Genomic DNA, 15,317 nt, shown 5'->3' with positions numbered 1-15,317 from the left:
TCAGCATGGTCATGCCAGTATGTCAGTATTTCTCAAATAAACAAAAATTCAAGAAAATCACTTGGGTAATCAGAAGCCCAATATGGATAAAATTTCATCATATTGGAACAATTAAAATTATTGGGTATGGGGCTGGAGAGATGGCTCAGGGATTATGCTCTTCCAGAGGTCCTGAGTTCAATTCCAAGCAACCACATGGTGGCTCACAACCATGTATACTGAGTTCTGGCCTGCAGGTATACAGACAGAGCACTGTCTACATAATAAATAAATCTTAAAAGAAATAAAATTGTTGAATATGTTTATAAATGGAAGAAATCTTGACTGAAAATTCTTTTTCCTCCTCCTGTTTTCTCCAGACTTTCCAATTTTACTGGCACATCTCAACATGCGTTTATGGACTCATGGAGGATAAGAAACAGCAGCTGAGAGAAAATTTATTTTTATTTAAAACACAAGGACAGAAGTGGGGTTACATTTTTATAAATAACTATAAATACAGAGTGATAAGCAAAAAATCTTCCAAATAAATAAATAAATATTGGCACATGCGAAGGGACCTAAGAAATGACAAGGTGATCGTGGCTCTGCCAAAGACAGAGCCCCATGGTGATGTTGGGGTTCTGATTTTACAGCCAGTTTGTTACTCAAGTTCTTTCTGGGAGGGCGTCTGGTGGGACAGAATGCTACCCCGACAGGAAAGGAGAGCCAGTGAAGAAAAAGTTTGGGGTGCATGCCATCTACTGCTCTGCACAGTTGTAGTATTTCAGAGTGGGAGCTGGTCCTTCACGCTGCTGTTCCTCTAACAAGCAAAGGTCCATGAAGATGGTAGGAAACACTTAGTTCTACTCTTTGGCTCTTCATTTAAACAGAGGTAGAAAAGGGGTGCCCTTTGTTAGACCATCTGATAAGGCTCAGAAGAGGGGAGAGCCTTAAAGTCTGTCAACACTTGCTGTTCACTGTGAGGCTGTGCTCAGCCCAGGACAGCCCTGGGGTTTCTGGGACTACTGAAAAGTGCCTTTGTTTAATGCCCTAAGAATTCCCAAGAGTAGCTGCCGTTTTCGCGTTAACCCCTGCAGAAGACTTTCCCTGACGTTGGCTAGCTAGTCTTCGATCCTAATCTAGAGCGACCCCAGGTCTCAGGGACGCCTCTTTCCCTGATACATTTCCACAGTTCACGGAGAATCTATTGCAACTCAGCCTGCTAGTGAGGCTTTCACTAGAACGCCTCTTCAGAGAGAGAGGATTCGTGCAAAGCACCCTATCAAGGTAGACTTTGCTGAGCCAGGGCAAATCCAGGAAGCTATCGACAGGGCAGACAGAAAAGGACTTTGTATCGCAGAGAGCTGGGAACAGGGCAGGGTCAGTCCTAGCTCTGCAAAGGGAGGCTGAGCTTCTGGAGACCCTTGTTTCAGCTCACGGTGCATTAGGGTCTCCTTGTCAGGCTCCTGCCAATGTTTGTGAAAGCTCTTCCGGAGGAAGGGAAGTAATCAGTGCTTTCTTGACTCACCAGGGAAGCCATTAAGGTCAAGGTGCTCAAACTCAAAAACGCATGCGGGTCTCAGAACAACGACAAGAAGATGTAGAGATGGCCTCTTTCCTGTGTTCAAGGTGTGAACACGGAACCACTGCTTTCTTCACGCTAACTGATCGATGAGAATGCTAGGAAAGAGACAGGCTTTTACTAAAAGCCAAGTATCTAGTTTACCTGTTAGTAAAATAAAGTAAGAGCCACGTGTCTAAGTTTACCTGTTGTGGGTCTTTAAAACAGATTAACATTTAAATTGTGTGTGTGTGTGTGTGTGTGTGTGTGTGTGTGTGTGTGTGTAGATTCCCCTGGAGCTTGAATTACAGGTCGTTGTGGGCATTGGGAACTGTCCTCGGCGAGATATAGCAGTACAGGATCTTAACCTCTGAACCATCTCCAGCCTCCCACTGTTTTGTCTCATTCTGAATGTTGGTGCCTCGTTGGGACTTCGCAGGTGACTCTCAGGTCCCAAAGGGAAGAGAGAGAAGCAGACATCCTCGGGTGCGCCAGCCTTCCACCTTGCACGGGAGCTGAGCCAACTAAAGGAGGATGGAGGCAGAGGCCGCCGGGGCTGGTGGCCTAGATGAACCTGGGAAAGGGATGGCAGGGATCTGCGCCTCCGGCGCCCCCGCGCGCGTCCCCGCGGCCTCTGCGCAGTACGCCCAGCGGGTCGCTGGCCACCTGGCCGCCTTCCTCGGCGCTCGGCAGCTCCCGTGAGCAGGACACCGGCACGGGCGTGGCCCGTGGGCGCGGCTTAAGCACGTTCAGCGGGTCGCGCTCGGGCGGGTCCTCGGCGCTGCGCGTGTGGCGCCGCGGCCGCGCGGTGTAGAAGCTCAGCAGCGGGACCTCGTTCCTGCGCGTCAGGAACTGCGAGAAGGGCGGCGGGTTGGTGCCAGGCTGGAAGATGCGCTTGGCGCGGCCCAGGCTCACCAGGTAGTGGTGCTGTGGCGACAGGTAGATGTCATAGCCGTTCTCCAGCGTCCACTGGCGGAACCTGCAGTTCTCTGGGCTGAATTGATGCTGTAAGAGAAGGAAAGCACAGGGAGGTGAGGACCGCCGCTCCTCCACTACCGGGAGCTGCTCAGCCCGTCTTCGCACCGCCCTCACTCCCTCTTAGGAAAGCTCTGAACTTGGCTCCAGCCTCAGGAGAGTGGCATCTCTTAGGGCGCTGGAGGGCACCGTCGGAGGACTTTTGTCTGGTGCCTAGCTTGCTGGGGGCAGGGCCCAGAAAGAGCTGATGGCACTCCTCTTGTTCAGTGTCCGCGGGGAGAACTAAACGTTCGTATTCTCATTCGTATCCGTCCATTCTGGCTAATGTCTCTGTCTGCAGGGAGGACTAAGCTAAGGGTCCTTGTCTCCAGCCCCTCCCCCTTCCTGGGGACTAACTATGATTTCAGATTTGCTACATCATGTCCCGGACCATCAATCTATATTATTATGTCGTGATGTCAGTACCCTCACTTATGTTTAACCCTTCAAAGTCCATCCCAGTTCCAGTCTCTAGGCAACACCACCTTCCAGCCACAATCACCTCCTGGCCAGCAGAACCTTTAAAAAAGGGGGTATACAGTCCAGGCCCAGTGACACAAACCATCAATCCCAGCTGACTGAGGCAGGAGAACTGAAAGTTCAAGGTCTCCCTAGGGTACACAGCAGAGTTCAAGTCCAGTCTGGGTGGCTCAGGGAGACTCTGCCTCAAAACGAAAAGAATAGATAAAGGTCTGGGAATGTACAGGTATTCTGGGATTGAACCTCATTCTCCCTTTAGTACAGAGTTTTTCCAAGTGCCTACCTGATCCTTTACATATTACATTTATTTCCCAAACTGCACAAAGAATTCTAGAGGTGAGGGCTTTCTGTGTGCATAGGTATCAATCTGCTCTGGAGAGATGGTATTGTTGGTGCCTGGGCACACACAGCAGTAAGAAAACAGACAACTTTGACCTCAGGAACTTCGTAGAGTGTATTGATACGGTGCATGCCTTTAATCTCAGTAGTTGGGAGGCAGAGGCAGGTGGATCTCTATGAGTTCGAGGCCAGCTTGGTCAACAAAGTGTGTCCAGTACAGCCTAGGCTACTCAGAGAAACCCTGTCTTGGAAAAAAACAAAAAACAAAAAAACTCTCCTGAATCAATCGGATCCTTCTTCATTTCTACCTCAAAAATTACTCAGACTGTGCTTTAGCCTTTTGTTTCGGAGAAACCTTGATTTACGATCTGAAAGGCCAGCCATCATCCAGAGGACAAAGGTAATTAATTGGAGCCGGGTAATAGGAGGGAGAGCTAAAGGCCACATGGTCCGCTCCACTTCACTGTTTCTAAGGGAGGAAGATGAAGTCTGGAGAAATGAGAGGACTAGCCCAAGGCCACAGATGGTAACAACGAGGAGACACCAAGGGCTACTCACCCCTTCTGATGGATAAGTGACAAGCATTTGTTGGCATGGCTTTAGAACCTACAACAAAGCAGGGACTGTGTTCCATGCAAGAATGGGGACCAGGGGCTAGGGCAAACTAGAGGCCCAGAGCCTCGTGCCAGCTGTGAAAACCTGAATATTTCCTCCTGAGACTGAATAAGTACTTAGTGGCAGCAAGTAGTGCCCAAGGAACACTGTAGATGGAATCTTTAAAGTTGGAAATATCCAAGCCTTGAGGAGAAATCCAGTAGGGGCTGGAGAGATGGCTCAGCTGTTAGGAGCGTGTAGATATATTCCTTTCCCAGAGTTCAGTTCCTACACAGGCTTGTGCTTTTTGAAAATCAAATTTTATAAAAGGACATAAAGTTAGTATAAAGTGGTGACTGACACGAAAGAGAAACTCACCGATCCGAAAATGTTGCCTCTGAGATCCATACAAAGGAACCTTCTAGTCATGGCTCCTGTTATGACCACGAAGCCGGGGTCCTCTGATCTAATCATCAGGGCACCTGCAAGAAAATGTCCCAGGTCAAAATAGGCAGTTACCCTTTCTTTGGAACACTTTTCTGAAAACACGCCTCTCTGCTGGGGCTGGCATCCCGTGACGCTTGGTGTCTAACTGTTCCTCTCATTTCTGGTGACCCCAGCTCCAACACCAACACCTGCACACCTCCCGTGTCATCCTCCTATCTGCGCGGGCCACCTGCATCTCTGCTTCTTTGAAGCACACAGGTCTTCCACCTGGAGGGAAACTTACCTCTTTCCCTGGCTAATATCTCTTACTGCTTTGGGGCGGCTCTCGCATCCTTCTTGCATAGAGGTTAAGATCTATGTTGAACTGCCACTGGACGAGGCAGCTTGTGTAGAGTTTGATTCTCCCTCACTGTCCCGACTTGTATGCTCAGCTCTCTTCCTGCCTTGTTGAAGTTGCTTTAGCCTTCAAGGCCAGCTGTAGTCACCTCTGTGCCTTCTTACCGCCCTAAGGAGAGCTGACTGCTCTCCCGCACAGTGCCCTTGCTGTTACTACAGTGTGTGTCACTCACCTGGCTTTACCATATTCGCGTGCCGGAAACTTCCCCCCCCCCCCAGAGGAGCTGAGCCCTTCCACGTGTTTCATAGATACCAGAGGTAGGTAGAAGTTGCTTTTGGAACCCTTTGTGCTTTTCTCACTTGGAGATGCTCTATGGATCTGATCCTGGCCATCTTTCAATAGCTCCTTTGTCTTTGACTACAGCCTGAAGTGTGCAACGCATCATCTGTACCTTAAACAATGGTCAATACCCTTAAAATGGGCATTCCATAACAAAGGTAAAATTAAGCCACATTGGGTTGAAAAATGAATGGTGGCTCAGCAAGACTTGACATTTTTTGTTAAAGATGATTGATTTACTTAGATCATTGAGGACACTTTCAAGATGCCTGCTGTGGGACTTGACAGCCCCAAGGAGGCTGCTCAGGCAGGCGTTCTAATTCCTCCCCTTGAGAGAACACAGGGGTGATGTGACACCTAAGGCCTCTTCCCTACTCCATGCAGGCTCAGAACAAAGACCTTCAATGCGGGTGAGCAGGCAAGGGTCACCTGACTACACAGCCTGGTATAGACAGAGGGAGTGAAGGAAGATCTGAGCTCGGAGCAGGACAGCACATGGGGAGCGCTGTACGCCATTTCAACACAGATCATAAAACCACAGAAGCAGACATCTTAGGAGGACAATCAGGGAAAGTCATTTGTTTCAAACCCATTTGTCTGTGGGCTAGCTTTCAGGAAAACTGACCAGTGGGAAGAGGTACCATACGTGTTCTTCCAAACTAATGTTGGCCTCTGTATCTCAAATATATAGCTGTTTTTTAAAAAAAGATGTATTTATTTATTATTATATATACAGTATGCTGCCTACATGTACACCTGCAGGCCAGAAGAGGGCATCAGATCACATTATAGATGGTTGTGAGCCACTATGTGGTTGCTGGGAATTGAACTCCAGACCTCTGGAAGAGCAGTCAGTGCCCTTAGCCTCTGAGCCATCTCTCCAGCCCCATATAGCTGGTTTTATGTAAATGCAGGAAGATATAAGAAATCCAGAAGAATTTATGTCCTGAGATCTCTTCATCTCAATTGGGGGTAGGGCGGGGGGATGGCAGGGGACTGCATTTAGTGAGTGGTTTCTTTTCTTTTTTTCTTTATTATATTTCTTTTTAACATACACATTTATAGTATTACACATAAATAAAATAAACTACATACAGCGGAAAGAACCACAAAACAACCAAGAATTACATAAATGTTAAATTCATAGTGATTTCGCTATTTGTATTTGGCAACCTTGAAGAAAACATCTTTCCTATCTTGATGAGTCTAAAATTCTGAATGAAAACCAACATCTATCACATCTCATCTCTATTAACTTAAAACATCTAATGTAGACCTAAAAGCATCTTAACCCCTAAACAACTAAGCTTAATTGTAAAACTGAACTATTTGGTCCTCAACCCCATCAGAGACTTGAGAAGGAATAAAACTTTTCTTTTTTTTAAGTGGGTGCCCTCCTAAGCACTTTCTTTTAAATTCTCAAAACAACTGTTATTTTGTTTAGATTAACATTATTACCATATTAGTAGCTACTGAAACATCTTTAAGAGACAAAACAGGACTCAAACTCAGGTCAGTGACCTCTTCCTGCCCTGCAGCTATGGCCTCCAACAGGAAAGATGCTAAAACGCCACCAAGTTTCCGTGCCTACTAAGGATGGTGGTCCCAGTTTGGCTCCTTAAGAACCCTGTAGCCACGGGAGTCTCACTGCTATAGCCCCTGTTTCTGGAATAGTCTGTGAAGTGAGGATAGCGTAGCAGCTCCCTCAGGGTTACCATCCAATGAGATAGTGACTTCGGAAAACTTCAGGGGGGAAAAAAAGCACCATGACATTGTGCCAGCCTGCTTGGCAGTTGGAAGCACCGCAGGCAATGAGCACAGCGCACATGCCTCCTCTCCAGTGCTAAGTCCTGATAGAAAGCACATTGTAGAGTGAGTGAGTGAGTGGCTTCCAGGCCAGGTACTTGGGCTTTCGAGTGAAACCAAGAGAAGCCAGCAGGGAAGTTTGCTTGGCCACGCACATGCTAAGCTGCACACCAGAAGAAAAGAGCGGGCTATTGAACAAGGGCAAGAAGCAACCCATTTCTGATGTTTCCACAAAGTGAACACCCCGATGGGGGAGTTGGAAGCTGGCCTTGCTCATATTAGAAAAATCGTACTGACCCTGGAGATGTCCCAAGAGCCTTCTGAGCTCAAGGGAGCTTGCGGTATTTTGGGGGCGGAGCAAGTCCATCTTGTTGAGACCAATGACCCAAACAGGAGTTGGACACTCAACTCTTAGACAGGAACATACTAAATCAAAACTGTTTAATGGGACAGTAGAAACTCTTGCCTCATTTTGTCTGCTTGAAGACATAATGAGATGAGCTGGCCTCCAATGGTCCTGCACGCATGTCGTGCACAGGCGTAGGTGCAAAGAAGAGAATCATCCAGATGGAACAAAGGAAACGGATAAAATAAATAATGACTTATCTATAAATAAACTAAGCTCTGCTGTAAATATGTAATTAATTATGGGGAAGGTTATATTAATAATAGATAAAGATAGGAACCAGATAAACATAAAAGGTCGCAGTTACGGAAATGCACATGATAACAGAGCAGTACGTCAGGGTTGGTGCTATTGTCCTCCAAAAGGCAAAGCGTTCATAAGACAAAATCACACACAAAGACTGTCAGGCCAATTCATTTTACTGCTTCTCAGCCACAGTCATTGCTCCAGGCATCCTCCAGCCCGGAAGTCTGCGAGCACTCAAGGACAAAGGGCAGCCATTCAGACTGCTTTCAAAGTAGGCTGACCTCACACATCCTCCCTGCTGCCCTACGCTGTTCTGAACTGACTTCCTTGGCCTCTGCAGAGAGACCGCCTATCAGAAAAAAGGGAATCTGTGATTCTAGGAAAGTTTTATATGTATTCTTTATAAGCAAATTTCTAATCTCTAGAACCAAAATAGTTCACCCTTCTCCCCTGTCCAGCATTTGAAATCATGGCGGAAACCAGGGCAGTCTTCCAGGGGAGGGACACAATGACGTCTCCTAAAAGTTTGATAATGCGCTGGGAAAGTGTGAGGTCTATGAAGAACTATGCCCCTCTTTCTGTGACAGAGGGCTGTGTGGCATCAGGTGCCTTGTAGGTCCTGCTCCACAGAAGACATGCATTTCTGGGGACCCATGAAGTGCACCCAGATTTACTCCAGATTCTCCCCATTAAGGCTCAAACCTGACTTCCAAGATGTGTCTCCAAGGCCCTACTTTATCCCCTTGAGTTCTGGACACGTGAAGTATTGGAAGAGAGCCTTTCTCCTCCTCAAATCCGTCAATGAAGCCCTTGGGCAGGTATAAACTGTTGGCTTTGTGTGTGCCTGTATCTGGCTGCTAGGTTTAAGGACTGTTGGTTTCTAGCAGCAAGGTCATACCCCTAAAATGGGCCCACCTATTACAACAGCACAGAGATCATAATCCTTACAGAAAATTCTTCATTGTCCCTACTCAGTGTTTTACATGGCACGGAAACTAGTTGCGTCTTCTGTACTCTCTTGGAGTAACATTTTAGTTTTTCTTTTTTATTTCATGCATATAGCTGTCTTGTCTGTATGGATGTCTGTGCACCACCTTTGTGCAGTGCCACTGGAAGTCAGAAGAGGGCATTGGATCTCCTGGAACTGGAGTTATGGATTGCTGTAAGTCACCACTTAGGTGCTGGACTGAACCTGGGTCCTCTGCAAAAGCCGTAGGTACGCTTAACTGCTGGGCCATCTCTCCAGCCTTACTCAGAATATTTTTCATATACTTTTCCAATACCCATCTCTCTTGTCACTGTCTTTACTACATATTATTTCATATGCTGGCGGAGGCTCTCTGTTTAATACATCTAGTTGACTGACCAGTATGTGATTCAATTTCCCATAGACTCCATCCTTAAGAATACTCCAATTGTTTCACATCACCAGTGAGCTCACAGCTAAGCCAGCTTGTTAGCAACTAAACACACTTCGGCTTCTTGGAGAAGAACCACCAACCATCCAGGATGCCCCTGAAGCACCCAGCATACCTACTGGATGGACACATTCAATCAGGCTTGCTAAGACAACACCTCTTGGTGGTCTGTCTTTAACGTATGTCTCTCGAGAAGGTTTTGTTTTATTTTGATACAGGGTCTCACTATGTAGCCCTGACTAGCCTGGAACTCACTATGGAGACCAGGCTGGCCTTGTGCTATATTAAAGATGTGCCTGGCTCCTGAGAATTTTTACAGAGCCAGAACTCTAGGAATTTGGAGTTGAAATTCAGCCCCTTATTTAATCTATTCTAAAGCATAGGATACTGAAATTCCCATCCCTCCCATATTCACACATACAATTTCCCCCAGTTAAGTTTTATCATCTTTGGTTCTGTTTGGATTATTCTCCTCTTTTGGTCCCTGTCTTTCTAGCCATCTTTCCCTCCAATTCTTGAACAGAAGGGGAAAAAAATTGCCTCTCATTATTGGAAATGGGTTGTGATAATGATTAGGTTTCTCTCTCTCTCTCTCTCTCTCTCTCTCTCTCTCTCACACACACACACACACACGCACACACACACACACACGTGATGCACACACACACACACGTGATGCACACACACAATGCACACAAGAAGCTAGAGAGTTTGACCTGACCTCTTGTCTAGCCCAAGGCTTCCCCAACACCCCTGCAGGTCAACAACAGAGACTTAGCCCTTGTCCCAACCAGGAGCCCATACTCACTGTAGATGGTCTGATGGGGCGTGCCATCCACATGGCCATCCTTATGGATCTGTAGGTGGTAGCTGTTCCTGGCTGTAGCCGTGTACAGGTGGGCCAGGCTTCCCCAGTGGGAGCCAAGCAATGGGGAGGTGTCTGGATAGGCTCTAACAGAGCTCAGGCTGCAGACACTGCACAGAGCACCCACCAGGAGTCTGAGGCAGGTCCCCAGCATTGCACTGCTCTCTGAGTGGCTAAAGCTGAGTTTGAAATCTGACACTTGCAGACAGGCCAGGGGACCTTCCTGGCCTTTCTCTCTTCTTCCTAGGAAGAAACTGAGAACTGAGGTGGGGATCCTGGGCTAGATTCCCTCCTTTTTTCCCTGGGACTTTTAAAGGGTGGTGGAGTGACATCAAACAGGAAAAACAATGCTGCCACATCCTCTGTGTTGTAATCATCCATTCGAAGAAAGAGCCCAGACTTCTCAGGCTTGCGGAAGGCACGTCGGTTCCAGGCACACACATGCATGCACGCACACACCCCTCAATTTCAAGCCAGTGCTCCCAAAAGTGAATAATGCGTGGGCAAAAGTTATCTGTGACCCTGGGCCATCCGTTGACCTGTCCCACTTCCATCAGGAAATGTGAAGGCAGCCAGCAGTTCTAAAAAAACCAAAAAAACAAAAACCAACGCCTCCTCGGCAACTCATCTCCTTTCGCTGTACTCATTTGTTTTGCTCAGACCTTTTACCTCCAAATGCCAAGAATGTTCCCAGAGCTACTCCTGGCTACTGCATTGGCCAGGCATCCTGACTGATGTAAAGACGTGTGATGCCATCAGGTAAATGAGACCACCGCCCCAGCACCTCCCCCCCCTACACACACACACCTCAGGAAGGGTATGCTATGTGTGAGCAAGAGCTTAACACCCCCATTACCATTTGTGAAGACTTCAAGACAAGAAAAAAAAAAAAAAAAAAAAAAAAAAAAAAAAACCAAAAAACAAAAAAACAAGGTCTTGCGGTCAGTAAAAATGGCAAGATCTGGTTTCTCAGTTTCCCTCATTTGGATGATGCAGGGAGCTAAACTGGCAATTATGGCTTTGCCAATAGGAAGGAGACTCGTTTGGAGGATTGGAATGGCACTGCTGGCTGAGCAGAGGAGCCAGAGGGGTAGGAGGCATCCAGGAGCTATAGGGCAGGGCATCTCCACAGCCAGTGTCCGAACACTGGAACCTTGCCATGTGAGTGAATGCCTGATTGTAGAAATTGCTCTTTGCACACCCTCTGCAGAGGTGCATTTAGTGCAGGGGGATGAAGAGTGTGTGTGTGTGTGTGTGTGTGTGTGTGTGTGTGTGTGTGTGTTAAAACTAACACATACAGTCCATTGGAGGGCAGGATGCTGTAAGGACACCAGAAATGCATGGCCACAAGGAGAGTGCTCTTCACTCAGTGTCCTCATTTACTGAATCCCTAACATGGATGGCTATCTGCAATATGGACATCAAAGTGGATGAAGGAGAACAAGATGGGACAAATCCAGTGGACGACATAGACAAGAACAGCCATCGTGTAAAGCACTGCTCGAGACAAGTGGAGGCGCCAATGCCACATCCAGATGGGTCCAGGCTTGTGGAGTTTACAGTGTTTCTCATCTGCTATTTCTTTGAACTTCATTGTCATTCTATAAGACAGGCACACCATGCTATTAATTTCCTTATTTATCAAGACAGGGTCTCATTGTGTAGCTCTGGCTGGCCTCACACTCACAGAGAGAGAGAGAGAGAGAGAGAGAGAGAGAGAGAGAGAGAGAGAGAGAGAGAGAGAGAGAGAGAGAGAGAGCTGCCAGCTTCTGTTTCCTGATTGCTGGGATTAAAGATGTGTTTGCCATGTCTTGCCTTTAAAAAAAACTAAAGTGTGTGTGTGGGGGTGTGGGGTGCCATGTGTGTGTGGGTGCTCATGTATGTATGTATGTATGTATGCATGCATGTATGTACATTCAAGTAAAGGTCAGCAGTCAACCTCAGGGTTGTTCCTCAGGAACCTTTTTTTTTTTTTTTTTTTTCAGACACAGTCTCCAACTGGGACTTAGTGTTTGACCACTAGGCTAGGCGAGGCTGGCTAGCCAGCAAGTACCTGGGGTCTGACAATTTCTCCTTCCCAAGCCCTGTGCATCAAACTCAGGTCCTCATGCTTTTGTGGCTGGTGTTTTGCCAACTGAGCGATCTCCCCAGCCTTAGTGTTTTAATGTTGTACATGAAGAAACGGAGAGCTGGGATGTGTAATTCTGAAGCCACAAAGTGATAAGTCTACTGATGCCCCAGGATGCTTCTCCAGTGAGAATCATAGCCACAACTAATGTTCACTAAGGGACCACTAGCCCACTTAATAGCTTGTTTATTTTCCATGTGTACTGACGCATTTAATAGCTGCACGGAGACAGTGATTTCCTTTTTATGAACAAGGAAACCAATGGGAAGGGTCTAAGTCATGTGACCAAATACAGACAGCCATTGCACACAGAGAGTGGTAGTGATCAGGCTGGACCCTGGATCTCCTAAGCCCTTTGAGTGATGCATGCCATCAGAACCAGAGTCATGTGACCTACCCGTTGGTGAGAAAGAGCAGATAGTAAAGAGAGTACTTTTTTCCTTAGTAAATCAAGATTTCTCCTGGGATATAGCTTTAGGGAATATGTGCTTGCTTGTCACTCCAAGGTTGGATAGAGGTTGTCTGGCATTTAACCGCTTATATCTGAGTCTTATTTAATGGACTAGTAATTAATATTTAATATCTAAGGGTCGTAAGGAAGAGTGGTGACACATACCTGTAATCCCAACATTTTGGAAATAGAGACAGGGCAATCAGGACTTCAAGGCCATTCTCAGCTATATGGAAGTCTGAGGGCAGCCTGGGCTACGTGAGACCTTGTCTCAAAAGCTTAACAAATGCCTCCAGCTCCTGGTACTCTCAGACTTGGGCTGCTCTCAGTGTTGGTTAGAAAAGCTTTATTTTGCAGTGAAGGGCAAAGACTGATGCTGAGACACAAGTGATCAAAGTGCTGAGAACGAGAGACCGAGCGCTCAGCCCCAAACTTATCATCTACATTACCACCTGCCCACACCGAGGTGCAAAGAAACCCACAGAAGAAAAGGTGGAGGCAATGCAAGAGTCGGAGGATGCTGAGGTGTGCTGCGAAATGCTCTCTTCTAGACCACACACAGCGACTGCACTCACAAACTCGTAGCAAGCAACTGTGGTGGCCTATACAGGGTCAAACCAACCAAACCCCCAGCACAGATGGACTAGAAGACTTCCAGGCTCACCCTTTACTGAGGAGCTGTTGTTGGCAGGAAATTGTTGTTGGGAGACAGAGAGTCATTATTTTCTTGTTTCTTTTGAGGATGCAGTCACCAGCAGGTTTCCCACGCTCCAGTGGGTGCTCCCACACCTGTATACATATGGACAGCCCTGACTGGACTTGATGGGTTATCAAGAGAAAAGATAAGATATCAAGTTGGGAGGGTGCATACTGAGAGATAGGTGGGGGGTTTGAGGCCATTTGGGAGGTGAATGTGATCATAATTCATTATATACCTGTATGAAATTATCAAAAATTAAAAAAAATAAAAACCCAGCAGCAATAGTAGCAGCCACAAAGTAGTTCATAAATGTAGTCGAATGCTTAGCTAATGGAAGGAATAACTTGGCTTTCGGAGCTAAAATGCAAATTTCTCGGAAACATTTGCTGCTTGGTAAGCCCGTGTTTCCTCTTCTGCTTAAGAACAGTAAAGGGCTGGGAAGTTCCTGTGAGCCAGTTCATGGCTTCCGAGAATCTTCTCTGAGAAGAAAAGTGAGAAGGAGGGAGTTTTAGGAATAAAGAATAGAAGACATATTCTTTTTTTCCCTTTTTTTTATTAATTTATTCAGATTACATCTAAATTTTTATCCCCGTGCTTGTCTCTTCCTGTTCCTCCCACCCTCCCTTTTTCACCCTGCTCCCATTCCCTAGGTCTGTGACAGAAGGGGACCTCCTCTCCCACCATATGGGCACAGCCTATCAAGTCTCATCCTGGTAACCTTCCTATGCTTCCTCTGAGTGCTGCCAGGCCTCCTCACCAAGAGGAAGTGGTCAAATATGGGGCACCAGAGTTCATGTCAGAGTCAGTCCCCACTCCCCACATGACTGTGGATAATGTCCTGTCCCATGGATAGATCTGAGTAGGGGAGAAGACATATTCTTCCAGGCTTCCAATACCACCGAGAGAGGGTTTGCTCACTCCCGGGCTCTGTAGAAGTGCCAAATCAGCAAGATGGACGAAATGTTAAGGGCATTCACAAAAGCAAGGCCATCGGAGGAAAACTGCAGCCCTCTGGCTTCTAAGGAAGGGCAGAGTTGAATAAGCTTTGCCGGAATGACAGGAAAGGCTGTCGCCCACCATCACTGTCTGGGTTCCTGGAGAGACTGGTGGCACAAGCCTCTGGCTCTTTCCACTTGTCTTACGAGGAGGAAGTTTCCCCAGACTTTCCTTCACAGAGATGCGGCAGCAGCATCTGAAGGCATAGCTGCATTTTTTTTGCAGGGTGTGAGAGGCGCACTCCCCACTTGACAAGAGTAATGGGAGACGCAAGGCTCTCCGAATAGTTCTTTGCCTGTTGCAAAGTGGAAATGTCGAGAATGAAGATGACATTTTGCCCATCAGAGGAGGGTAGGGGCAATGTTTCCAGCCCCCAGGTGCACTTCCTTCTGGAGGACCCTGTGAAAATCCCAGAAGAATTAAAATGCCCAAACCTCCTAGGATTGGTCTGATTTTTATTCCTGCTGAACCAGAAAGGACCAGGATGGGGAGATTCATTATCTGCGCTCTGTTCAGAAGAACTTGGGATATGCTGATACTCATGTGTTTATCAGCAAATGGGCCATGAGAGTCCTGGCATACACTAGATTTAGCGCATTGTCCCTGTCCCGCGGGTTTAGTTATTCGGGTTCTCGAAGGGGGTCGCGGCCTGTAAATAAGAATGGGCGGGAGAGAGACACGACTCTTGAAAGGTTGGTCTTATCAAGAGTCATTTACTGAAAGCAGGTGTATGATTTTTAAAGTGTGCTTCAGGAAGGGCGGGGGAAGAAGAGAGAGCAGTGGGAGAGTACAGAATCTTCTGGGGTAGGAACCCCTGGGACAATGTATGGGGCGGGGGGGAGAAGACAGGTGGCCCCGCAGTCCTCTCCCAGAGACCACAGCACGTCAGATGTTCATGTACCGTGACTCCTGTGAAAGGCTACAAAGCCACGGTACACTGAGTGTTCCTTTTCTCAGGGCCAAGTTCCCTCTCCTGGGGCCAAGCATGACGTTTGCGGTTTTTGTCCATTGCCAGGCAAAATGTTTGATAAGTTCTTTCTGTATAGGCTGGCTGGAAAGGGTCAGCTGGAGTTCAACGCAACCAGGGTCTCTCAGCTCAGCCAGGGTCTCTCGGCTCCCGACAGCGCATAGAAACCAAGGCTCCATTTGCCAGTTGACACACATCCTGCTGCCTTCTAGAATTCTCCACTTAACTGCAGGTTCAGATG

The 15,317-nt window shown here is 47.2% G+C and overlaps 1 protein-coding gene across 1 annotated transcript; it reads right to left on the bottom strand.

Moving 5' to 3' along the window:
* Positions 1-2,107: 2,107 nt before the first annotated feature.
* Positions 2,108-10,105, bottom strand: Fgf23 (fibroblast growth factor 23). Its single transcript, XM_051155424.1, has 3 exons — positions 9,778-10,105; positions 4,349-4,452; positions 2,108-2,548 (listed from the first exon to the last, which is right to left on the bottom strand). Exons 1-3 carry the CDS (start codon positions 9,986-9,988, stop codon positions 2,108-2,110), a joined length of 756 nt encoding a protein of 251 aa, XP_051011381.1. The 5' UTR covers positions 9,989-10,105.
* Between the last annotated feature and the right edge of the window lie 5,212 nt (positions 10,106-15,317).

This window comes from Acomys russatus, chromosome 13 (assembly GCF_903995435.1).
Source record: "Acomys russatus chromosome 13, mAcoRus1.1, whole genome shotgun sequence".
NCBI lineage: Eukaryota > Metazoa > Chordata > Mammalia > Rodentia > Muridae > Acomys > Acomys russatus.
The sequence above is the reverse complement of the archived record's forward strand: the minus strand, read 5'-3'. Positions and strand labels throughout refer to the sequence as shown.

What these genes read in the sequence shown, in the direction of transcription:
- Fgf23 (XM_051155424.1), bottom strand. Translation starts at nt 9,988, where the DNA reads ATGCTGGGGACCTGCCTCAGACTCCTGGTGGGTGCTCTGTGCAGTGTC. An exon ending in GCCCCATCAGACCATCTACA is followed by an intron (nt 4,453 to 9,777) that starts GTGAGTATGGGC and finishes ATTTTCTTGCAG; the next exon opens with GTGCCCTGATGATTAGATCA. An exon ending in GAGGCAACATTTTCGGATCG is followed by an intron (nt 2,549 to 4,348) that starts GTGAGTTTCTCT and finishes CTTCTCTTACAG; the next exon opens with CATCAATTCAGCCCAGAGAA.